The 27,038-nt window shown below is 41.1% G+C and overlaps 2 protein-coding genes across 7 annotated transcripts in view; both read left to right on the forward strand.

Annotated features, from left to right (window-relative positions):
• The window catches only part of LOC134342345 (uncharacterized), a 93,521-nt gene extending 74,665 nt beyond the window's left edge, over positions 1-18,856 (forward strand). For all 3 annotated transcript variants that reach the window (XM_063040349.1, XM_063040350.1, XM_063040351.1), the window contains 3 exons: positions 3,222-3,409; positions 8,201-8,334; positions 16,434-18,856. In XM_063040349.1, the coding sequence (XP_062896419.1) occupies positions 3,222-3,409; positions 8,201-8,334; positions 16,434-16,666 (555 nt within the window). In that variant the 3' untranslated portion in view covers positions 16,667-18,856. The remainder of the gene's footprint in view (positions 1-3,221; positions 3,410-8,200; positions 8,335-16,433) is intronic.
• Positions 18,857-20,723: 1,867 nt separating this feature from the next.
• Positions 20,724-27,038, forward strand: part of cfap206 (cilia and flagella associated protein 206) — a 51,386-nt gene continuing 45,071 nt past the window's right edge. The window contains exons 1-3 of one of the 4 annotated variants that reach the window (XM_063040353.1): positions 20,724-20,919; positions 21,044-21,293; positions 24,804-24,887. In XM_063040353.1, coding sequence (XP_062896423.1) covers positions 21,219-21,293; positions 24,804-24,887 — 159 coding nt within the window. In that variant the 5' untranslated portion in view covers positions 20,724-20,919; positions 21,044-21,218. Of the gene's footprint in view, positions 20,920-21,043; positions 21,294-21,455; positions 21,587-24,803; positions 24,888-27,038 lie in introns of those variants that run through there. The other 3 variants (XM_063040354.1, XM_063040352.1, XM_063040355.1) reach the window with 3 other exon arrangements.

Consider the following 27,038-nt stretch of genomic DNA (forward strand, 5'->3'; position numbering starts at 1 on the left):
GACAAGGTCCCGCATGGGAGGTTAGTTAGGAAAATTCAGTCTCCAGGTATACATGGAGAGGTGGTAAATTGGATTAGACATTGGCTCAATGGAAGAAGCCAAAGAGTGGTAGTAGAGAATTGCTTCTCAGTGGAGGCCTGTGACTAGTGGTGTGCTACAGGGTTCAGTGCTGGGTCCCTTGTTATTTGTCATCTATATCAATGATCTGGATGATAATGTGGTAAATTGGATCAGCAAATTTGCTGATGATACAAAGGTTGGAGGTGTAGTAGACAGTGAGGAAGGTTTTCAGAGCCTGCAGAGGGACTTGGACCAGCTGGAAAAATGGGCTGAAAAATGGCAGATGGAGTTTAATACAGACAAGTGTGAGGTATTGCACGTTGGAAGGACAAACCAAGGTAGAACATACAGGGCTAATGGTAAGGCACTGAGGAGTGCAGTGGAACAGAGGGATCTGGGAATACAGATACAAAATTCCCTCAAAGTAGCATCACAGGTAGATAGGGTTGTAAAGAGAGCTTTTGGTATATTGGCCTTTATTAATCAAAGTATTGAATATAAGACCTGGAATGTTATGATGAGGTTGTATAAGGCATTGGTGAGGCCGAATCTGGAGTATTGTGTTCAGTTTTGGTCAGCAAACAGGAAGGATATAAATAAGGTTGAAAGAGTGCAGAGAAGGTTTACAAGGATGTTGCCGGGACTTGAGAAACTCAGTTACAGAGAAAGGTTGAATAGGTTAGGACTTTATTCCCTGGAGCGTAGAAGAATGAGGGGAGATTTGATAGAGGTATATAGAATTATGATGGGTATAGATAGAGTGAATGCAAGCAGGCTTTTTCCACTGAGGCAAGGGGAGAAAAAAACCAAAGGACATGGGTTAAGGGTGAGGGGGGAAAAGTTTAAAGGGAACATTAGGGGTGGCTTCTTCACACAGAGAATGGTGGGAGTATGGAATGAGCTGCCAGACGATAAGGTGGTAAATGCGGGTTCTTTTTTAACACTTAAGAATAAATTGGACAGATACATGGATGGGAGGTGTATGGAGGGATATGGTCCGTGTGCAGGTCAGTGGGACTAGGTAGAAAATGGTTCGGCACAGCCAAGAAGGGCCAAAAGGCCTGTTTCTGTGCTGTAGTTTCTATGGTATGGTTCTATGGTCTTGTGTGCAGGCAGAAGGGATTAGTTAAATTAGGTGTCATTAGAGTAATGAGCTGGCACAACATTGTGGGCTGAAGGGCCTGTTCCTATGCTGTATTCTATTTTCTTTGTTGAGGGGAATGTTTTCTGACATTTCTGCAATATTTCAAATAACTTATTGTGCTTCACTTTATCAAATGCTTTGGTGTAGTCGATAAAACAAACAAACAAAAATCTTTTTGCACTTGAATAGCTCGTTCTGATAGTATCCTTATCATCAATATCACGTTTCTTGTACCTCTGTCTTTCACAAAACCACATTGTTCTTTACCAATTTCAGCTTGTATCTTACTTTTAGCTCTTGACCACCGCCTAATCAGAAATCTGTACTGGGAACGAACTGCCACTGTAAGAATAGATGGAGAAGTGAGTCAGTTTACGAAAATCAAGAGTTGCATTAGACAAGGGTGTGTTTTCTCCCCTGATTTATTTAATGTGTACAGTGAAACAATATTACAAAAAAAAAGATGTCTTGGGAATCAAAAGTTGGCTGTGAAAACATCAATAATTTCAGATATGCAGATGACACTGTGTTAATTGCAAGTGCGGAGGAAGAACTACAAAACTTAATTGACATAATTGTTGAAGAAAGTGCAAAAATGGGTCTGTCTATCAATTGCAAAAAGAGAATGTATGGTGATATCCAAAAAGAAGGAGAATCCTATCTGCAGGCTGAGAATAAATGGGGAAGACATAAAACAAGTACAGAACTTTTGCTACTTAGGAAGCTGGCCGGTGTGACATGGACATCAAAAGAAGAATAGGGATGGCAAAAGACACCTTTACGAGAATGAAGAGTATACTGACCAATACTAAACTAGGCATGACAGCCCACCTCAGAGCACTGAAATGTTACATTTATCCAGTTATGTTATATGGCTCAGAATGTTGGACAATATCTAGTAACATGAGGAAACGAATTGAAGCAGCAGTGATGTGGTTTTTGAGGAGGAAGCAAAGAATATCATGGACAAAACAAATATCTTAACGAGGATGTCATGAACAGAGCAAACACAAAAAGAGAATGTAAGAGATCATGAAAAGGCAACGTAACTTCATTGACATGTGATTAGGATGCACAGTAATTATGGGAAAGATTGAAGGGAAGAAAGCGAGAGGAAGACAAAGACAAATGATGATGGAGACAGCAGCCAGAGAACTGGAAATGAATACCAATGAACTGATCCACTTGACCCGAAACAGGAGTGTGGGGGCCATGGCAGTCAAAGCTCAAACTGGGCATGACACCTGATGATGATGATTTTCTGATATAAAACAGAAAATGCTGGATAAACTTTGCAGCTTATGCAACAAATCATAAATGCAAGAGGCTCCTCAAATGCTGGTTGAATTTGGCAGGTCAGGCAGCGTCTATGGAGAGGAACAGAGCTGAGTTTTGGGCTGAGACCCTTCCTCAAGACTAAATAGGAAGGTGAGGGGAGGGGAAGGAGCACATGCTGGAAGGTGGTGGGGAAGCTGGGTGGGGGGGGAGTATGAAGTGAGAAGCTGGGAGGTATCGGGTGGAAGAGGCATATGGCTGAAGAAGGAGGAATCTGATGGAGGAGGATGGACACCAGAGGTAGGTGAGGAGAAAGGAAGGGATAAAAGAATGGGGAACTGGGAAAACAGAGTATGGGTGGGGGGGGGCAGTGGTTAAAAGATTACCAGAAGTTGGAGAAATTGATTTTCATGCCTTCAGGTTGGAGGCTACACAGATGGAGCATGACATATTGTTCCTCCAACCGGAGAGTGGCCTCATCGTGGCAGCAGAGGAGCCCATGGACTGACACGTGGAATGGGAATGCAGAGCGGAATTCACATGGTTGGACATCAGGAACTCCTCCCTATTGTGGGCAGCACCATCTAGTCAGTGGGTCTAAAGGTTGCAGACACTGTTCCTGTCTCCATGGATGCTGTTTGACCTACTTGTTTGATTTCAGATTTTTGAGCAGGTTTTTTTCCCCAATGCACCTGTTCACAGTAAAATAAAAAAAATAATTTAGCAACTTCTTGCTTTACAGCTATTGAAAGAAAGAGGATATTCATTTAATTCGACTGCAGAGCGGGAAATTGTCCGAGATATCAAGGAGAAGCACTGTTATGTTTCTGGAAATTATGAAGCAGAGCTGAATAGCCCTGAAAATGTCCGAGAGCTGCATTATACGTTGCCAGATGGACAGATAATTACAATGGGAGATGAGATGTTCAGGTAAAAACTGTCAATTAATCTGCTACTGCGATTTGGGGCACACAGATAAGTAACAAATTAGAACAATTGATTTATTGTAATTTTACCTAGCAGAAATACTGACCATTGGATCCACTGACCTCCTCAGCTTTCGGCTTATCCATAACTTCTCTTAGAAATGAGGATGTTAACTTGTGGAGTGGAGGGATAGAAGTTGGGTGAATCATCCTTGAGCTGTACTTGTACTTACTTGGCATTCCCAAACACTTGACATCTACCACTGGGGGGGGGGGGGGCAAGGACAATGGGCACAGGGTAGCACCATCATCTGCATGTTTACCTTCAAATCTCACATCACCCTGACGTGGAAAGATCTTGCTGTTGCTGGGTCTAAAGCCTGGAATTCTGCTTTACAAAAGCACTGAGAGAGTACGTTTGCCAGAAAGATGGCAGTAGTTAAAGGAAATGGCTCACTGCTACCACCACCTCAAGGGTAGTAAAGGATGAACCTTAAATGCTGCCCTTGCTGGTGACAACCAGGTTCTATAAAATAAATGAGTAAAACCTGTGTTAAACTGGTACCAATAGAACAGCAGTGCCCAGCAATGGGAGATACCAGAGAAAGGTCCACGAGGCTGTGTGAGTTGTTTAAAGCCCGTGGCAAGCCCGTAAATAGAAACACAGCCCAACGGTGAGACAAGGAGCCATCACAAAATGATTGTGATCATGATGCTGGGTTTCAACCTGAGACGGCAACATTTTACCCAAACCCCCCACAGACTCTGCTCAACCTCCTCCGTTCCTCCAGCAGATTCTTTGTTGCTCCAGTTTCCAGCCTGTGTCTCCTTTCCCTGGTCTCCCCCAAAATTATCCTCTAGCTTCATTTTGTGCAAGCTGCAAGTATCTTAGTGAGGTTTTTTTAAAGGGTTGAATTTATCTTTTAGTGATCTTCCATTGTTTCAGTTGCAGCATTCCCTTTGGAATCCCAAGTGAACCAGACCAGACTTCTCCTTTCTGTCCTCTTGCATGAAGCCACTTTGGATTAACACAGGTGCTGTGTCCCTTTTTTCCCATACAAGGCAGCTAATCAGAAATCTAAAATACAGTCATCACCAATATAGGGTTATCGATTACTTGGGTACAAGTGGCAGAATAATGCAACAATCTTTGGGCTCTTTTGATGACCTGGAAAACGAGGTATATGTTCATCATAGTGCTTCTGGGCTTATTTTGGTACCACGTGTCTCATTTCAGAATTCTGAAAATTGGATGCCGATTTGAATTTGCAGGAACTCGTATTCACACCTGCAAGGCAAGAACTGACTGATGATGTCATGTATATTAATTATGCATCTCCCTTTGCACTTTTAAGTATCTGCATAACAGAGCTCATTAATTTGTACCAGATTGAATGTGGCATATTAGATCAAAGTCAAATGTTTCCATTTTCTAATAAATTAGGCAAAGGAGGTTGTTGGAAAAAATGGCGATCAACATTTCCATTGATAATATTAAGTTTTATGTAAATTTTTACGGCACATGATACAAGTGGGTGCTTCTGTTACAAGCTGAAGTTGTAGGATATTTACTTCCAAGACTCAAAGCTTTAGATGTTTTATTTGGTTCAAAGCGGTCTTTGAAGCTCATATCTATACCTGAATTCTGTCTAGGCCAGTCCTTGACATACACTGTGGTAATAGGAATCGTTGCTACAGCTCTGCTTTATGTAAGCTTCAATAGTTTTTCTTTTATTTTGCATGTATTTTCTTGAAACAGTCTGCAGGTTAATGAGGACACACTCATACAAGCATGTGCGATGTTGAAAGTGTAGGGGCGTACTGAACTATAGTTGCCCTCCATTCATTTCTCTTTTGCCCAATAGCCACTTTCATGTAACTCCTGTGCTTATTTCACCTTACACCTTACCCACATTCTACAATGCTTTATCCACTTCAAAAACACACGAGATTTTGCAGATGCTGGAAATTCAAAGTAGCGCACAAAATGCTGGAGGAAGTGTGCAGGTCAGGTAGCATCTATGAAGAGGAATAAACAGTAGGCGTTTTGGGCCGGGATCTTTCATCAGGACTCATGAAGGGAAAATGTGGTCAGCCTATCCAGCCAGTAGCTATAATCCTCCAATTTGTGCAACGTCTTGTTGAATCTCCTGTGCATCTCTGCAGTGTGCTGACCAGAAGAGCACACAATGTCCTAAGTGTGGTATAAACTGTGTTTTGTAAACTTGCAACATGAGGTTCCAATTTTTACGTTCTGTGCTCCAATGTGCCATAAACTGCCTTTATCACCCTCAGGATCAGGAAAATATATTTGTTTCCTGTTGGTAATTATCTGACAAAAAGCAATAAGGTTGGTCAACATTATCAAATGTTCTGTCAATAGTTATCTGTGTTTACCACCAGCATGGTGTCCTAGCTACAGGCTCGCCTCTATGTACATCTCTTATCAACTTGATATCCAAGGTCAGCCCATTCAAAGCTAATAGCATTCTGTGTGTCACCAAGTAGGAGGGCTTAATATAATACTATCAGAAAAGTGAGGGAAACGTTCAGAGTAAATTGATCATCAAAATTAGGCATCAGTAACTACCTTGAGTTTTGTTTTCTTGCAGGCATGTACAGGAAAATAGATACAATAGAATTTATTTTTAAAAAAAAGCAATAAATAACCGATGTGCAAAAGAAGACAACTCGTGCAAATAATTTAAAAATAAGCAAGTAATACTGAGTTGCAGAGTCTTTGGAAAGTGTTTCTGTATGTTCAGGAGCCTGATGGTTGAAGGGGAATAGCTGTCCCTGATGGGGAGTACAAACCACACAAAACTAGCAAGCCTGTACCCCCAAATGTTACTGGCTGTCACAGTTTCTGAATGTCTCTTATTCCAGAAACATTTATGAACCCATAATAATTCATTCAAATGCCAGTTAGTAATTTTTATAAAACACTTAAAATGTTTTATTAATTAAAACATTAGTGAACCTGGAGCTCTCTACCACAGAGGCCAAGTCTGTGAATATATTTAGGAAGGAAATGCACTGAATATGGAGATAGAAGATCAGCTGCGATTGATTTTTTTTTTTTTTTGAACAGCAGTTCAAAGAAACAAGTGGCCTACTCCCACTCTTCTATGTTCTTGATAGAAACAAACGCAGCGTATTTTTTTATCATTAAGCCCTTATTCTTGTCTACTAAATGAATGCGTTCACTCAGGAAAGTTCAGCTGGCACGTTCCCTGGTGTAAGTGATGGGCATTGCAGCAGAGCTCCTTGGGCAAATCCCAGCAATTCCCAATTGACTGATATTGCGAGAAAAAGTAACCCACTCTTACCTGATTCCTTGCCCATTTAACACGTGCGATCAGTTTTGTCCAGTGTTTCACAATTCCACCTTCCCCTCTGCCTCGGGTCAGAGATGGAACTGAGCCCTTTGCCCACCAAATCCACACTAACCATCAAACACCCATAAACACTAAACATAAAATAATTACATTTATTTTTGTTCTTGCCAGATTCACAAACAGTGTAACTACAACTGTGTCGGCTATGTACTTTGTAATAAGGCCAGGATTAGGGAAGTTTGCTGATTGTGCAGTTTCCAAAGGGAGTGAAACATTTTGTATCAGTTTTCTGGATCACGGGAGTCATATTGATAAAGACAAGTAATGAGCAAAATCCACATCCCCGTCATTAGCTCTGATGCCAATATTTGCCCAGCCATGCTTCTGAAATGCTGGATTTCAGCACTGTCTTTGGTCGAAGTCAGGAGCAGTGTCTACTTCCCTGCTGCCACCTGCCCCAGTGCAGATAACTCCTGAAGCCTAATGGGTCAGCATAGTTTGTCGTGAATTGAACTGGGAAATCTGCTTGACTGCGCCAGAGTAACCTGGTGCAAACTCAGCAGTCCCCGTTCACATGAATAGAAACTTTGACTGCTAGGAGAAAGATGAGTAATATTGTTAATATTTAAGTTAGTTTTAATGATTTAATTTGTATTTTTGGCTGTGCTTTCTAGTTTTATGAATGTAAATGTTGAGATTATATTTAAATATGTTAATCTTCTTGTGGACCCTGAGCATTAAGGAATGTTTGTAGATGTTAGAGGTGTTCAGCGGACCTGATCACACACTGACAGCCGGTGAGTCTGAGGAAAGGTCCTCACCAGCTCTCCATGGTTGGTGGAGTCCCGCCATTGGGCCTTCTGCACTGAGAAGGCCCATGCTGTGCTACAGTACGTCCAAGTGCTGGGAGTGGGGCTTATGGAGGAAGACTGGCTTGTCTACCCTACTGGAACAGGCAAAAACTCATAGGAGCTGAGGACAGCCATTTTGAGGCATTGAAATATCTGCCAAATATTTTGGCATAAAAATGCTAAGCAATAAACATTTCTGAGCATTGTCAAGCAATTTTACCTTGTTTTCTTTCATATTTCTATCTCAGGTAGTTGATGGTCTGTTTATTAGTGTTGGGAATCTGCATCGCAGTTAACTCTGAAGCACAGTGAGTAGGTGCTGTGGTTAGGCATTTCCCTGCCATGTTGCTATCCTATCAAAAGAAATTCAGTTCTGACCTTTTAAGCAGAGATAGAACTCTAAAGTTAAAGGATCAAACAAGACATCTTTCCAGTACTGGTCTTGTATCCCGTGAATATTCTAGTCCCTGTGGTGAGAAGATGAAAATAAGCTGAGGTTGAGTGTTCCACACTTTAATAATTATACAGTGAGAAGTGCTGAAATGTGAATATTGTTTTTACTGAAACATATAAATTCAATGTCAATTTAATTGCCACTTTCTCCAGAGTTCCGGAAATCTTGTTTAAGCCAGAGGTGATTGGAAAGGATCATTATGGAATTCATGAGAGTCTTCTCCGCTCTATCATTCTGTGTGATGTCGATTTAAGGAAAACTTTTGTTGCAAATATTATTCTTTCAGGTAAGTTGACTGACTGACCACCTGGATCAAGATAGTGAAATAATAGTACAACATTACTTAGCAGACCGGTGATGTGTAAATAGTGTCTGTTCATTCCTACGGAGTATGTTCAGTTCATGAAAAATATTTAGCAAGTTTCTTTGTGCATGTAGCCTTTCAGCAGCTTATGCCTGTTGTATGTAGCTGCCTTGTTTGTTGTTACTGGCGTGTTTCAGGAATATGCAATTAGTCATAGGAAAAGTACTGCACAGAAGCTACCCCTGCCATCCATGTATCAATCCAAACTGCTTTTAAACATTGAAATCGAGCTTGCATGGACCACTTGCACTGAGAGCTCATTCCACAATCTCATGACTCTGAGTGAAGAAGTTTCCCCTCGTGATCCCCTTAAACTTTTCACCTTTCACCTTAAACCAATGACCTCTGGTTGTTGTCCCACTCAACCTCAGTGAAAAAAGCCTGCTTGCATTTACCCTATCTATGCCCCTCATAATTTTGTATACCTCTATCAAATCTCCTCTCAATCTTCTACATTCCAAGGAATAAAATCCTAACCTACTCAATCTTTTCTTATAACTCAGGTTCTCCAGACCGGGCAGCATCCTTGTAATTTTCTGTGTACTCTTTCAAACTTATTTACATCTTTTCATGTAGGTAGGTGACCAAAATTTCACATGATAGTCCAAATTAGGCCTCAGCAATTTCTTCTACAAATTCAACATAAGATCCCATCTCCTGTACTCAGTACTTTGATTTATGAAGGCCAGCGTGCTGAATGTTTTCTTAATAACCCTGTCTACCTATGATACCGCTTTCAATGAATTATGGACCAGTATTCCCAGATCCCTTTGTTCTACCGCACTCCTCAGTGGCCCACCGTTCATAGTGTAAGACCTACCCTGTTTGGTCCTACCGAAGAGCAACACCTCGCACATATCTGCATTAAGTTCCATCTGCCATTTTTCAGCCCATTTTTCCAACTGGTCCAGGTCCCACTGTAAACCACGATAGCCTTCTTCGCTGTCTACTGCACCCCCCCGTTTCGGTGTCTTCTACTTTTTAACTACTTTTAACTAGCCAAGATGTGGGGTTAAGATTGCAAAGGGAGCTAGAAAAAGAATAAGGATAATGACACAATTGTAAAGGGGACCTTCGATATGCAAGGGGATTGGGAAAATCAGGTTGGTGTCGGATCGCAAACCACGGAATTTGTTGAATGCCGACAAGATGGCTTTTTAGAGCAGCTTGTGCTTGAGTCTACTCGGGGAAAGGCTATCTTAGATTGGGCGTTGTGTAATAAACTAGATCTTATTAGGCAGCTTAACGTAAAGGAACCCTTAGGAAGCAGTGATCATAATATGATTGAATTTGTACTGCAATTTAAGAGGGAGAAGCCTAAGTCACATTTATCAGTATTGCAATGGAATAAAGAGAATTACAGAGGCATGAGAGAGGAGCTTGCCGAGGCAGATTGGAAGAGGATACTGGCAGGGATAACGGCAGAGTGGAAATGGCTGAAGTTTCTGGAAATAGTTCACACGGTGAAGCATGATAGGTCCTACAGAGGACAAAGTTCTGAAATGGCAGGGGTAGGCAACTGTGGCTGACAAAAGGAAGTTGTAGACTGCATAAAAGCTAAGGAACAGGCATATAAGGTAGCAAAAGTGAGTGGGAAGTTGGATGATTGGGAAGCTTTTAAAAATCCAACTAAAGGTAACTAAAAAAGCTACAAGAAGGGAGAAGATGAAATATGAGGATAAACTAGCCAATAATATAAAGCAGGATACCAAAAATTTTTTTCAGTTATATAAAGAGTAAAAAGGAGGTGAGAGTTGATATTGGCCCACTGGAAAATGATGCTGTTGAGGTAGTAATATAACCATATAACAATTACAGCATGGAAACAGGCCATCTCGGCCCTTCTAGTCTGTGCCGAACTCTTACTCTCACCTAGTCCCACCGACCTGCACTCACCCCATAACCCTCCATACCTTTCCTGTCCATATAGTTGTCCAATTTAACTTTAAATGACAACATCGAACCTGCCTCAACCACTTCTGCTGGAAGCTCGTTCCACACAGCTACCACTCTCTGAGTAAAGAAGTTCCCCCTCATGTTACCCCTAAACTTTTACCCTTTAACTCTCAACTCATGTCCTCTTGTTTGAATCTCCCCCACTCTCAATGGAAAAAGCCTATCCACGTCAACTCTATCTATCCTCCTCATAATTTTAAATACCTCTATCAAGTCCTCCCTCAACCTTCAATGTTCCAAAGAATAAAGACCCAACTTGTTCAACCTTTCTCTGTAATTTGGGTAATGAAACCCAGGTAATATTCTGGTAAATCTTCTCTGTACTCTCTCTATTTTGTTGACATCTTTCCTATAATATGGTGACCAAAACTGTACACTATACTCCAGATTTGGCCTCACTAATGAATTGTACAATTTCAACATTACATCCCAACTCCTATACTCAATGCTCTGATTTATAAAGGCCAGCATACTGAAAGCTTTCTTCACCACCCTATCCACATGAGATTCCACCTTCAGGGAACTATGCACCATTATTCCTAGATCCCTCTGTTCTACTGCATTCTTCAATGCCCTACCATTTACCATGTATGTCCTATTTTGATTAGTCCTACCAAAATGTAGCACCTCACATTTATCAGCATTAAACTCCATCTGCCATCTTTCAGCCCACTCTTCTAACTGGCGTAAATCTCTCTGCAAGCTTTGAAAACCTACTTCATTATCCACAACTCCACCTATCTTAGTATCATCTGCACACTTACTAATCCAATTTACCATCTCATCATCCAGATCATTAATGTATATGACAAACAACACTGGACCCAGTACAGATCCCCGAGGCACACCACTAGACACCGGCCTCCATTCTGACAAACAGTTATCCACCACTACTCTCTGGTGTCTCCCATCCAGCCACTGCTGAATCCATTTTACTACTTCGATATTAATACCTAACGATTGAACCTTCCTAACTAACCTTCCGTGTGGAACCTTGTCAAAGGCCTTACTGAAGTCCATTTAGACAACATCCACCGCTTTACCCTCGCCAACTTTCCTAGTAACCTCTTCAAAAATAATCCGATAAGATTTGTCAAACATGACCTTCCACGCACAAATCCACATTGACTATTCCTAATCAGACCCTGTCTATCCAGATAATTATATATACCATCCCTAAGAATATTTTCCATCAATTTACCCACCACTGACGTCAAACTCACAGGCCGATAATTGCTAGGTTTACTTTTAGAACCCTTTTTAAACAATGGAACAACATGAGCAATACGCCAATCCTCTGGCACCATGCCCGTTTCTAATGACATTTCTGTCAGAGCCCCTGCTATTTCCACACTAACTTCCCTCAAGGTCCTAGGGAATATCCTGTCAGGACCCGGAGACTTATCCACTTTTATATTCCTTAAAAACTCCAGTACTTCCTCTTTAATCATCATAGTTTCCATAACTTCCCTACCTATTTCTCTTATCTTACCCAATTCAATATCCTTCTCCTTCGTGAAAACCGAAGAAAAGAAATTGTTCAGAATCTCCTCCATCTCTTTTGGCTCCACACATAGCTGTCTACTCTGATTCTCTAAGGGACCAATTTTATCCCTCACTATCCTTTTGCTATTAATATAATGGTAGAAACCCTTGGGATTTATTTTCACCTTACTTGCCAAAGCAACCTCGTATCTTTTAGATTTTCTAATTTCTTTTTTAAGATTCTTTTTACATTCTTTATATTCTTGGAGCACCTCATATTCTCCATGCTGCCTATATTTATTATAGATATCTCTCTTTTTCCGAACCAAGTTTCCAATATCCCTTGAAAACCATGGCTCTCTCAAACTTTTAACCTTTCCTTTCATCCTAACAGGAACGTAAAGATTCTGTACTCTCAAAATTTCACCTTTAAATGACCTCCATTTCTCTATTACGTTCTTCCCATAAAACGAATTGTCCCAATCCACTCCTTCTAAATCCTTTTGCATCTCCTTGAAGTTAGCCTTTCTCCAATCAAAAATCTCAACCTTGGGTCCAGACCTATCCTTCTCCATAATTATATTGAAACTAATAGCATTGTGATCACTAGACCTGAAGCACTCCCACCTGACCTATCTCATTCCCTAACAGGAGATCCAACACTGCCCCTTCTCTGGTTGGTACCTCTATGTATTGCTGCAAAAAACTATCCTGCACACAGTTTACAAACTCCAAACCATCCAGCCCTTTTACAGTATGGGCTTCCCAGTCTATGTGTGGAAAATTAAAATCTCCCACAATCTCAAACTTGTGCTTACGACAAATACCTTACAAATTTGCTCCTCCAATTTTTGCTCCCCATTTGGTGGTCTATAATACACCCCCATAAGAGTTACTGCACCTTTCCCATACCTCAATTCCACCCAAATAGCCTCCCTAGACAAGCCCTCTAATCTATCCTGCCAGAGCACCGCTGTAATATTTTCTCTGACAAGCAATGCAACACCTCCCCCTCTTGTCCCTCCAATTCTATCACACCTGAAGCAATGAAATCCAGGAATATTTAGTTGCCAATCACACCCCTCCTGTAACCATGTTTCACTAATAGCTACCACGTCATACTTCCAGGTATCAATCCATGCCTTAAGCTCCTCCACCTTTCTTATAATGCTCCTAGCATTAAAATAAATACATTTAAGAAATTTTCCACCTCTTACTCTCTGTTTATCACTAACGCTGCAAACAACTTTACTATTTTCTTTTTCTTCCTTCTTCCCTACATCTGTTCCTACACTGTGGTTCCCCTCCGCCCTTGTATCTAGTTTAAATCCTCCGGAGCCTCTCTAGCAAATCTACCTGCAAGTATATTTGTCCCCCTCCAGTTCAGATGTAGACCATCCTGCCGGAACAGGTCCCACCTTCCCTGGAAAACTGCCCAATTATCTATAAATCTGAAGCCCTCCCTCCTGCACCATGTCTTCAGCCATGTGTTGGTCTGCGCTATCTTACTACTTCTAAACCCACCTGCACGTGGCACTGGTAGCAATCCTGAGATTGCTATCCCGGAGGTCCTGTCCTTTAACTTGGCTCGTAACTCCCTAAACTCTCCTTTCAGGACCTCCCCACTCTTCCTACTCACATCACTGGTGCCTACACGGACCACGACATCCGGCTGCTCACCCTCCCTCTTGAGAATATGGAGGACTCGATCCGAGATATCACGGACTTTGGCACCAGGGAGGCAACAGACCATCCGGGATTCTCCATCTCTCCCACAGAATCTCTTATCTATCCCCCTAACTATTGAATCCCCTATCACTACTGCTCTCCTCTTTTCCCTCCTTCCCTTCTGAGTGGAGGGTCCCATCTCGGTGCCAGAGACGCAACCACTGCAACTTGTCCCTGGTAGGTCGTCCCCATCAACAGTATCCAAAAAAGTAATGGGGGACAAAGAAATGGCAGATGATCTTAATGGGAACTTTGCATCTGTCTTCTCTGTGGAAAACACTAGCGGTGTGCCAGAGGTCCGTGAGTGTCAGGGAGCAGGAATGAGTGGCATTACTATTACTTTTACAAACCAAAAAGTGCTAGGCAAACTCGAAGGTCTCAAGGTGGATAAGTCACCTGGACCAGATGGACTACATCTCAGAGTCCTGAGAGAGGTTGGTGAAAAGATAACAGAACGGATACTTTGCTCATGGTCTTGCAAGAATCACTTGAATCTGGCATGGTGTCAGAAGACTGGGAGATTGCAAATGCCACTCCACTCTTTAAAAAGAGAGGAAGGCAAAAGAAAGGAAATAATGGACCAGTTAGCCTATTCTCAGTGGTTGGGAAAGTGTCAGAGTCTGTTATTAAGAAGGAGGTTTTGGGGTACTTGGAGACTAATGATAAAATAATTCAGAGCCCTACCAGGTACAGCATCAGCGACTGATGCCTTGCGGGGGTTCACCTTCTTGGAAAAATGTTCTGATTTTTGCTGCTGAGACAGAGATCACAGGGTCACCAGGTGTTGCAGGGATTTGCACAGGTGAAGTTTTATTCTCCCTTTCAAAGTGTGCATAAAAGGTGTTGAGCTCACCTGGGAGTGAAGCATCACAGCCTGTCTTGATGTCAGGTTTTGCTGTATTCATGTGTGGTTGAATGACAATTAAACTTGAATTGAATTTTTAGGAAGTAATGGCCTGCAGACCCTGCAAGAGCTGACGTGCATCCAATATCATCTCTAACTTTAATCAGAATTGTTTTTGTGCTCTTAAAATAGCTTTTCATAAGTTGTATCTGGACTATTTGTATAGTTTTGGATCATCAGTCTTGAATACCACAGATCTAGTCCTCAGCAGACAAAGAATCTCCTGGTTCAACCATGGGTTTTGGTTTAGGTATGTCCAGTATGTTCTCAAAGGCAGACAATTGTCCACACAGGTCTTGATGAAGTCAGTGACAACTGTGGTGTATTCATTCAGATTTGAGGATGAGAGCCCGAGTATTGTCCAGTCCTGTAAGTGTTCCTCTGCATCTCTTGACCATACCTTCTTGGTCCTCATCAGTGATGCTGCAGTTCTTTAGTCTTTGCCTATGCACTCTGAGTAGAAGTACAGTCAATTGATCAGACTTTCCAAGGTGCAGGCGTGGGATCGCATGGTAAGCATTCTTGATGGTACAACAGTGGTAAGTGTGTTGGTTCCTCTGGTTCCACAAGTGCTAAGTGGTAATCTAGTGGTAAGTTGTTTGGAGACTTCAAATTGGCATAGTCAACATCCCCATTAATAATAGGGGCAGCATCCAGGTACACTGTTTCATGACTGCTGTTCGTGGTGCTCAGCTTCTCCAGTGCCTGCCTGAAGTGGAATGTACACAGTTGTTGTTGAGGATAGTGTAATTGTCCATAGGGGTTTTATGGCAGGCCTTCCTTCTGCACAAATCTTGCTGCTGCCCAGATTCGAACTCAGGACCATCCGCCTCCAAGTCCAGTGACGATGCCACTGCACCACCGGCCAGTGTTACCAGCATCCAAAATGGTGAGGGTGAACCGTGTTTTAATAAAGCAAAGCGCACAACAGTCCCTGATGTTCCTGCTATACTGCAATTTTGCTCTGAGGTCTTCAATTTTATCTTCCAGAGGATGCCACCAAGATAGTGGGGATCTAAGGCCTCTGTGCTTCAATCATACTCGCAGACTGGCTTGTCTTTCATGTTTCTGTTTTCTGAAAGGAAAACTCCACTCGTGACCTGAGTGCATCATCGGGGATCTGTTGATTTTTATTTGAGTTTATAAAGATTTTGTTTTAGTCTTAAAATGATGTTGCTTACTTAAGTACCCATGGCTATGGCTGTGAATTTCAGCTGTAGTAGTCCTAAATGGGATCCCATTGGAGCTGCATGCAGAAAAAGTCGCCACCTATCTTGAAAGCTCAACTTTACCCAGTTCAATATTGGTTTTTTCAATCCAGTTTAGATACAAGGTTAAATTTTGACTCTATGCTTTCCTGATCCCTCACCAGTGAATTCTGGCTAGTGCCCAGATTTCTTTGGGCTGCTTCCAGTACGTTTTCCCTGACCTTCCATTTTTCTCTGCATGTTACCCGTGATAGAGTTTTTTTAATATGCATGCCATCTCTAGTACCTTTTTCTATGCACTGCCTCCTGCTTTCCTACCCCACACACACACCCACTTTGTGGTCTATGCTTCATTCAAAATGTGGAAAATTGTATACTTTTATAAAGGCATTAGAACCTTTGTAGCTTAATTGTTCCTCATTTATTTTCCAAAATGAAGTCATTCATAAAATTGAAATATCAAAACCTTCTTTATCTAACTTAATTCAAGTTTGTGACCTTCAATGAGGATATTGTTTTTTCAGAATTGCTTACAGACCAGTCAGAAAAAAAGTGTTTCCAACGAGACAGTTTTCAAACACTAATACTATGTTAGCCTAGTGGATCCTAGAATGTGTGTTGAGTTTTCAAGGTTTCAATAAACACATCATAATTGAGTTAATAGAGGAGAGGGAAATTAGTTGCTGAATAAATTGACTTTGGAGATGTTGGTGTTCTAAAACTATTTAATTCCCTTAAAGGTGGAAACACCATGTTGACTGGATTACCAGCAAGAATACAAAAAGAAATCTCTTCCATGGTTCCTCTAGACCTGTCAGGGCATGTGGACGTTGCAAGCCCAGCAAATCGGGACTTCACAGTGTGGAGTGGAGGTGCTACCTTGGCAAGTTCATCTGCCCTGGACTGTGCCTGGATCAGCCAAGAAGAATATAATGAATTTGGTCCCAAAATTGTTCATAGGAAGTGTTTTTAATTTATAAATATTGAGTAGTGTTTTAAGACTTTCATTAATGAATCTCAAATGCAATAATTATTTAAGCAAAATTAATTGGCAGCAACATTATAAAATGGGGTTCATATTATTTATAGCAGTTTGCAGTTTGTTCCCAGATCGATACTGTTTAAAGAGGCATGTATAACCCCAGATATATCAGTGCTTGCAGCTTGATCATTTAAAGTTTTCTTCAGCAAGTTGTGTTCCCATTCTTTCCGTGTGTGGATACCAGAAGGGAAGTGATTGTGCTGCTTCTGTATCCTGAATGCCATAAGATGGATGGGTGGAAGTTTTCACTTCTGGTGACATTCATTTTGGGCTTGGGTTGGTTACGGTTACTGAGTGAGAACAACCAGCATCCTCTGGATTAAGAGAAAGTTGAAAAAGGAGAAAGCAGGGGAAGACTGAATGAGTTAATCTAACTCGGGTTGCCATTTTCTTTGTCTTCACTGTCTTTTCAAAAGGAATCCTTGCCTAACATTTCAATCAAACCATATGTGTTACCCCTTGTAAGGGGGCGGCGGAGTAAAATCTTTGGCATTCACTTGAGCAAGTCTTTAGTTCATGGAAACTTTTGCCAGATTATTTATTTAAACACAATAACATGAGCAATCTCTACCTTCATTTAAAGAAATGTTTACTGCACTAAGTATTGCAGGAGAAGTTCTGCCTATTTAAGCGTTTAAAGGATCCCATATCCATTAAAATTTTCCATAGACTCTACAAAGCTATTTTCTATATTATTCAAAATCTGTGCCTTAGAGACAAAATCATTAACAATTTTGTGAACAATGAGGTAATAAGCCAAATTCTAATCAATTCAAAGTTATCAATCTGTTGTATATTGAAGGTCATTCATGTGAATAGATTTATATAAAAATGTTATAGTTAATGTAAAAATCGGTTGTTTTATTCATTTTTATAATCTGGGTTAATGCCATTTTGTTGTGCTCTTTCTGGAGAATTCACATGTTGAAATGCTTTATTCTAGTATAAATTGACCTGGAATATTCATTCCATAATGTTACATGGCCATAATTTTTAGAACTCCTAAAAGCAAGCTGCTTTAGACGTAGACCGTTGCCAGGGTTTACAATGTGTTAATTACTTTGTGCTATTAATGAGGCAGAACTTAATGCCCCTTTGGAAAGAGTTGGCAGTTGCAATGAAAACACTAAAATGATCATTTTTGGGATCTGCATCTGTCCCAATGTTTGTCCCAACATTAAGATATTTTGTTTTTATATTGACAATACTGTTAAGTCTTGATAAATATGAAGCTATTTTGACAAGATATCTATTTGAAGCCAACTTGTACAAACAGATTTAGTTAGAAGTACAGTGGCAGAAATTAAAAAAAAACACTTTGAAATAACTTTGAAATCAAATAATAGGAACTATACTGCCAATCCTATACGCCTGATGTTATTTTTCAAAACAATTTGATATCAAGTATAGCACATGCAAAATACTAATATAAATGAGCAAATTATGTAATAGCTTTACAGTTTTCTTAGATGGCTGTTGGTTGTATAATGTTCTCTTGCTTGTATTTGTCAAATGGTGAAAAGTTACATGAGCAAGGAATTTGCAAAAAAAAAAATTATTGAGTGACTCATCTTGTCCTGGAAATCACGAATAAAGAACTCCCACCCATGAATAAATGAATCCCTCAAACATTTTGTCTGTTTCTTTAAAAAATAATAATTTATTCTTTATGAAAAGAAACTGAGCACATCCATAATATGTGGGAAGAAATCTGCTCAGAAATGGCTTTAGTGCCAAGCTCTTTTTTTCAAAAAAAAAGTGTTTAGATGTCGTGTTTGCAGACCCTGATAATGAATTGCACTTCTGAATAAGAAATGTATCTTGGGTATTGTTTTGTCTTCGGGAAAGAGAAACCTATCACTGTTAACAAGTTTCTCCAGCCCCTTCCCCATCAATAACTATCTATTATTTCACACATCACAGTATTGCTGATGGCTGCTCTTGAAGTATTGTGTTGTATTAGGTGTACAAAACACTTTTTTTAACTTGAAAAAAGCATGTCAACCAGAAATCTTTTTTCAACTTCCCATAAAATTGTGAAATCAAACTGCACATCATTCTGAAATAAAGTGGAGTACTTTTAAACTATGTACAACTTTGCCAATGCTCTAAATAAATGTATTTTTGACGTTAAACATTTTATGGATTGTTTCAAGAGCTCATTCCATTTTCGAAAAGCATCTGGGGTAAAATCTTTAACTTTGCATAAAAGCTGAGTGGTAATATTTCTGCAGATATACATTTCAAAGATGGAAGTGGGGATCTTGCAGGATTTATAGGAAGAGAGCAGGGCTGTGTATTGGATTTCCTTTCTAATGAAGCAATTGAATCTGTCTCCATTACCCTTGTAGGTTTTGCATCCCAGGTGCTTTTTTTAAAAAAAAACTTCATGGGGCCATTATTTCCTTGGGCACTTATCTTCAAGTTAGACCAAATTGGGCTTCTGTTAGCCTTTTCCTTCATTTCTAACCTCAAGTAAGATAAATTCATCTTGATCTTTTTCTAAAATGCTGGAAATAAGACACCTAGTCAGGCAGTATTGGTAGAAGAAAGCTGAGCTAATGTTTTAGGTTGATAACCCATTATCAGAATTATTCTTTGGTTTATTATTGTCACATGTACCAAATGCGGTTGTATTGTTTGTGTACCGTGTGTCAAGGTAGTACGAAAGAAAAACAGCCATGTAAAACAGTGTTACGGCCACAGAGAAAGTGAACTGCATGTAGTTAGACTGAGTGAGAGCTCTTTAACTGCAAAGCAGGAAATCAAATGTATGTTGAAAAAAGGGTGGGGTGAAAAGAATGTAGCTGTGATTAGGTCAAATATTTTCTTAGACAACTATATTACTGGTTACGGAACCAATGCTGGAAGAATTTTGAGTCCTGGTTTAATTGAGTAACGTAGTGCAAAAAAAAACCGAGATGCAGGTCCGGATATTTGGAGGCTACAGCCCAGATCCGGGTCAAGATCCGTTCAGCAGTCTTACCACAGCTGGAAAGAAGCTGTTCCCAAATCTGGCCGTACGAGTCTTAACTAATGAAGAATAGATAGCTGGATGTCATCCTCGGGCTCGCATTTTTTGCATTTGCTGCCAGTCAATGTGGATATTTGTGCCATTGGCTTTTATCAGAACTTAATTCACTATGTAATAACATCAGAAACTACTGGACAAACAGTTGACATTCAAGTGAACGACCTTGTATTAAAACATGAAAACGGGCACATATACTTCTCCCCTTCCCCCTACGTGAATAATCAAGCAGACAGCTTCAACGATTGCATATTTCCACAGCAACCTCGGCCCTATCCGATATTCCCTTGGTTCCACCCAACCTACCTCAACACACCACTATTATTTCCCTTTTACAGTTGTGATGAAGGGTCTTTGACCTGAAACATTAACTCAGTAAACAACAGGAATTCTGCGGATGCTGGAAATTCAAGCAACATACATAAAAGTTGCTGGTGAACGCAGCAGGCCAGGCAGCATCTCTAGGAAGAGGTACTGTCGACGTTTCAGGCCGAGACCCTTCGTCAGGACTAACTGAAGGAAGAGTTAGTAAGGGATTTGAAAGTTGGAGGGGGAGGGGGCGATGCAAAATGATAGGAGAAGACAGGAGGGGGAGGGATAGAGCCGAGAGCTGGACAGGTGATAGGCAAAAGGGGATACGAGAGGATCGTGGGACAGGAGGCCCAGGGAGAAGGACAACGGGGGGGGAACCCAGAGGATGGGTAAGGGGTATATTCAGAGGGACAGAGGGAGAAAAAGGAGTTAGTCCTGACGAAGGGTCTTGGCCCGAAACGTCGACTGTACCTCTTCCTATAGATGCTGCCTGGCCTGCAACATTAACTCAGTTCTCTTTACAGGTTGCCTAGGTGCCGAACGCTGTCCCTTTTTTGGCCCGTACGTTTACAGGCGTTCCCATTGTAATTGGTTTATTGTCACGTGCTCCGAGTTACGGCGGAATCTGTTCGCATCTATTCAGAAATACAGTTCCACATAAGCATGTTGAGGCGGTTCCAAAGGAAAATCTGTAACAGGGCGCAGGATGTGGTCTTACAGGTACAGAGGAAGTGCTGTGTTGATAAACAAATATAGTGCAAAGGCCAGGAATTCCTTATGCTACAGAGGACCATTCAAGAGTTTGGTAACAGCGGAATAGTCGATGCCCTTGAGTGTTGCGGTAGGTGTTTTTAAATACTTGGAACTATTGCCCGCTGAGAGAAGAGAGAGTATCTGGGCTGGCCGCTGCGATTTAAAACATTGCTTGCTGATTTCCTACATTCGCTCTGTTTCCCTTTCTGCAGGTGCTGTTTTACTTTTTATTCAGATTTTTAGCATCTACAGTCATTTGCTTAAATATTTAGTAAGTGTTAAGTGCCACTCACAGCAGTTAGTGACATAGTACAAAAACAATCAACTATAACCAGCAGAAGAAGAAAAATTGCTGTTTTGAAATGGAAACACACTCTTCGAGTTGTGATGACATTGTACATCAGAACGCCGGGAGGAAGCGCGTCGTCCAATCGGAATGGTCGTTGGGCGTCCGTCTCCAAGGTAACCGAAGAATTACATTGATCTACATAGGGGAGCAGAGGAGTGTGAAACCGCGATGCGGAATAGGGAATTTACACAGCTGAGATCGTAGTGAGTTTACTAAGGCAGGTGCAGAGTGCTGACCACCACATGATACTACATACAGTCGTTCGTACTCGTTTCAATATTTTTTCCGAAGCCCCAAAATGGATTTGACACAGGCGGAGTGTGTTATTAAGAATATAATCCGAGAAATCGCCCAAGAGTGCGCTGATAGGGGGCACTCCATCTCCGAGACCCTTGTGGCATTCATGGTGAGTGCACCGAAATTAATTGTATTATAAGAACAATAAAACCAGACGTGGGAGAAGGCTTGGCAGACTCGTGGCTGATGAACACAGGAGAGCTATCTGGCCCTACAAGCAATAGAATCATAGTTCATCTGACCCAGGTGTCAATTTCTGCTGCCATTTCCCAATAACCATCAATGCGCTTTTTCCAAAAAAACCCTCCCCCCCCCAACTATTTATTATCGTTCTTAACTATCTGTAGTGATCTCGTCTCCATAGCCCTTCCAGATAAGAGAAGAGAATTGCAGAGATTCAATTCTGTTTGTTGGAAGAAATTCCTCTGCACCCCAGTTTCAATAACTACCCCCTCAAATTGCCTTTCTTTTGCCAGAATTCAATAAAACCAGAATTCCCTATGGTTCGGAATCTATGTAACTTGGTCTCCAGTGTGCTTTGTGACTCAGCATCCACAGTTGTGTAGAATATAGAATTAAATGATTACCACTACCATGAGAGAAGATGTACTCCTCATCTCAGTCCTAAATAGTTGGTGCCTTTTCTGGACATCTCCACCAGGGAAAACATCCTCACAGCCTTTAACCTGCCATGCCTCCTTTGAATGTTACATGTTTCAGTGCAATCACCCCTCATTAAACTCAAAGCTGAGGGCACATTCTGCAAAATATTTCCTCAAAAGATAACCCTCTCATCCAAGGAGGGTGCCATACCATGTGTTTACATATGGCCTTGTCAATTTTCAAAGGTCCATTTAATGTCAGAGAATGTATACAATGCACATCCTGAAATTCTTTTTCTTCGCAAACATCTATGAAAACAGCTGAGTGCTACGAAGAATGAATGACAGTTAAACATTAGAAACTCAAAGCCCCCCCCCACCCTGTGCATAAGCAGCAGCAAAGCAATGACGCCCCCCACAGCTAAAACGTAACGGCACCCCCCACCAAGCAGTGTCAATAAAGACACAGACTTGCAGTACCCCGAAGACTACTCGTTCACCTGGTAATTCGACATATCACTGGCTCCCTCTCTCCCTAATATGGGAAAAGAAAGGAGGTGTCTCTATTTTGGTTCCTTGGCAGCAAGTTTTTCTTACTTGCAAAATCCATCTTTCTAAATTTGTTTGGGCGGGACAGTAGTGTAGCAGTTAGCGCAAGGCGTTCCAGGGTTTAGTTCCGGAGCCACTTGTAAGGAGTCTGTGAAAATGGGTGGGTTTTCCCCAGCTGCTCAGCTTTCCTCCCCCCTCATCCAAAGACCTGCCGGGTAGGTGAATTTGTCATCGTAAATTGCCCAGTGATTAGGTTGGGGGCTATCCGGGGTTGCTGGAGTGGTGTGACTCAAGGGGCCAGAAAGGTCCTACTCTTCTCTGTATCACTAAATAAATGAAATAATCAAAAAGAAACAGAAACTTCACAGAATTAATTCAACACATGAGAGTACATTTCCATTCACCATGGATCGGAGACCTGCCACCAATGATCTCGAGCTGCTTGCTGCTTGCCATATCTTCCATTGTGGGCAATGAGCATGATGAAGGCTAGGAACGTTCATGCAAGTTGCATGCTGAGTTGTGCTACAATAAATTCCATATTCTGGGGATGCAACAGACCTTTTCAAAATCCCATCACTGTAAGCTGACAATACAGCTCTGATGCCTTTGGTAGGTCATGACGGACGCCCGGAGCTGAGCTCAGTCTGTGATGTGCAGAGAAGCTGTTTTCAATGGCAGGCTCACCTGGAAACAGCAAAAGATTAGAAGTAGGCCAACCAAGGGGGAAAATCCATTCCTTCAATCAAAAATGAAATACTGAAAGTTTCCCCCTCAAAAGTCTGTCCATAGAATCAATTGGAAGTTGAAGATTTGAGATTGTTTTATGTTTGTTAAAATAAATGGATGAAGGAAATTGAGCCACATATCAGCTCTGATCCAATTGAGCTACAGAGAAGGCTTGAGGGGCCAAGTGGATTGTACTCTTCCTGTGCTCCAGAAAGTATTACATATTCACATCGACCATCCTTCTTAATCGGTTTCATACACTGGCACTAAATAATGTGTTATCTGTTAATGAATATCTGAAGCAAAGGAATTTATTTATGATATTTATTTTCCTTTAATTTTCCTGACAACAGCTGTATAATTTAAGTAGGAAGACAGAGTTTGGTCCTGTCTGCTGTACTCTTAAACTTCATGTGCTCCTGCTCTTTAGTTAGCAGATGAATCAAAGAAATCAAATTCTATTTTTCTCCCATCAAGCAAAGTTAGAACATAAATCTCCACAGCACAGTATAGACCCTTTGACCCATAATATTGTGCTGACCTTTTACCTTGCACTAAGGTCAATATAACACTTCACTCCACATAGCCCTTCCATTCGTGTGCCTGCCTAAGAGTCTCTTAAATGTCCCTAATGCGTCTGCTGTTATCACTATCCCTGGCAGAGTGTTCCACATGTGCACCGCTCTCTGTGTAAAAAAAAAATTCCCTGACATCTATTCTATACATTTCTTAATCACCCAAAAATTATGTCCTCTTGAATTAATGATTTCCAGCCTAGAATAAAGTCTCTGGCTATCCACTTCAACTATGCTTGTTACCATCTTTTACACCTCTATCAAGTCAGCTTTCATAAGCCTTCATTCCAAAGAGAAAAGCACTAGCTCACGCGTAAGAAGTGCTCTCTAATCCAGGCAGCATCTTGGAAAACCCCTGCAGACTTTGAAAGCTTCTGCTTCCTTCCTATAATGATGTGACCAGAACTGAACACAATATTCCAAGTGTGGTCTAACTAGCGTTTTAAAGAGCTGCAAGATTGCAAAGGACTGGCATCAGTTATTAGGCTACGTGACAGCATTTGCAAAGTTTGATTTGCAGAACCTCTCTTGAACCAGGACCTTTCTTGTCTCTGTATCTTGTAATGGAGCAGATAGTGAATTCACCACCATGCCTTCTTGGGAAGCTATACTTGTAAGTTTAAAACAAGAGCTCACTGTGTAAGAACATGAAGTGCACTCTTGGAAAAGCTGAGCCCTGGACACACTTATTTAATCCACTGACATTATTTTCGTAAAGATATGAAAAATACTTATTTACTTTACTAAGGGGCTTACTTTCCATTTAAAATCTAACATTAAGGAAAATTTTAAAAACTAATATATCAAGAAAACATTTAATACGAATAAGATGTAGGACCCAAAGTTAAACTATGAATATGTTTTCAAACAGGTTAAAGCAGTCGTTCTGGATCCAAGATATGAGTTCAATGTGGATAGAAAACTCACAAAGACTGATGTGCACAAGCTCATTACGGTAATCATTAACATCCACTAACACTGCCCCTACAGAGACCAATACTAATTGTTTTGTAATTCACCGACGTTTTTCTTTGTGTTACTTTCTTCCCCCAAAAGTGGCAAACTTTTCTGGTTCCTCTTGCTGCATTATTTACCATCCATCTTTGTTTCTCTTGTGAACATAATCAGTGACTGTCAATGATCCATTCTAACTCTAGGGTTTGCCATGGCTGAATCCAAGATGTTCATGGACTAACACATTGCAATATGTCAGTCCATGTCCTCCCCTTATGCCAAGATAAGGCCACCTCAGGGTGGAGGAGCAACACCTTATATTCCATCTGGGTAGCCTCCAACCTGATGGCATGTAAATTAATTTCTCCTTCCAGTAAAAATAAATTCCTTCCTCTTCCCCTCTTCTTCTATTCCCCATTTCTGCCCTCTTACCTCCTCCTGAATCCTCTCCTCCTCCTTTCTCCTATGGTCCACTCCTCTCCTATCAGATTCCTTCCTCTCCAGCCCTTGAGCTTTCCCACCCTCCTGGCTTCACCTGTGACCTTCAAGTTAACCCCATTCCCCTCACCCCACCTTTTTATTCTGGCATTTTCCCCCTTCCTTTCCAGTCCTGAAGAAGGGTCCACAGCCCAAAATGTCAATTGTTTACTTTCTTCCATAGATGCTAACTGACATTATGAGTTTCTCCAGCATTTTGTGTGTGTTGGTTTTCGATTTCCAGCATCTGGAGACTTTCTCATGAATCCAAGATGCCTGTTCCTTCTCACATCTGTTCCAGCTCCAGCTGTATTGACTAGGTAACTACCACAGGACATCAGAGATAGGCTGCAGGTAGGCCTTATTGTTAGCAGGACTATCACAAGAAGCTCACTGTGTGACAGAAGATAAAGGGAGCAACAGCAGGATTAATGTCTCTTGTAACAATAGATGTGGAATGTAAAATAATTAAATAAATAAACTAAAAGAACTGTAATAGCAGATCCATAAAAGAGTTTTTTAAGATTGCCATGATTGTTAGAGGGAGATTTACCCAGGCACACACAGATTGCTAATGCCAGGCCCCGATGCAGCTGGGTTCCAGGCAGTTAAGAGATGGGCTGTGAGGACCAGGAATAGAAGACCAAGTCGGAGTTTTAATTCGTCTTCAGTCTCATCTTCCAGTGCACTACCCCTCCTGTCCACCATGTACATGGGACTTTAGGGTAAACTGGGTGATGCTGCCTCTAGCTGGAACTGTGACTGCTCTGAGTATTCTCCAGCTTCTATTGTTATAGCTACTGTTGGTATTAGGAGAATAAATCCTATTTCAACAATACTGTGTATGGAACAGGCAGGTTTTTGGTCATGTGCAGTAAGTCCTGTTGAAAATGCAGGATCATTGGCTACTGCAATAATGTGGCATACAGATGATCACTATAATCTTATGATTAATAGCTTTTATCCAACTAACCCTGCAGAGATTTGGCACTCGCAAACAAAAGTGTAGGTCCAAATCTTCCCTCCAGCTTCTGATAAGACAATTTCTGTCAAGCATTGGACTAATTGTGCCTGGAAAGTCTGCCCAGTACTCATGCTCCAGTATCTAGTGGGATGTTTATTTTAGAATCATAGGACTGTACAGCTCATAAATGAGACCTTTATCCTAGCTCTTAGGCAGATGACTATGCAGAGAATATGGACTTGGATAGGCAGAAAAACTGGTTTAGCAATTTCTGGTTAGTTCAGTATACCATCATGGGTCCAAAGGCCTGTTCCCATGTATGTTTAAACTCATCCTTGCTGATTGTGATCATTATCTAAGTGAATTCCTTCTGCCTGGATTAGGTACGTATCCCTCTCCTGTCCACGTACCTGTCTAAAGTTAAATTATAAAAGAGAAAATAGGCTGGAGAGGGACCAACATGAAGAAGCTAATTTCCTATTTTTAATGTAATTGTTGATTTCCACATGTTTTAAGTGCTTTATTTATTGCAGTTTAGAATTTTTTTAACAATACATTCACAACCTTTACATTTCTTTACCGGGGGCAGAGCTTGACCAGCTCTCAAAGCAATTTGGCCCAAAATGATTATTCAGTCAAATTTTTCACAACAGGGCAGAGTTGGCATTGGACTTTGTTCTGCCAATTAGCTGACAGCCAGCTTCCCTCTGT

The sequence above is a fragment of the Mobula hypostoma genome, chromosome 2, assembly GCF_963921235.1.
Source record: "Mobula hypostoma chromosome 2, sMobHyp1.1, whole genome shotgun sequence".
Lineage (NCBI taxonomy): Eukaryota > Metazoa > Chordata > Chondrichthyes > Myliobatiformes > Myliobatidae > Mobula > Mobula hypostoma.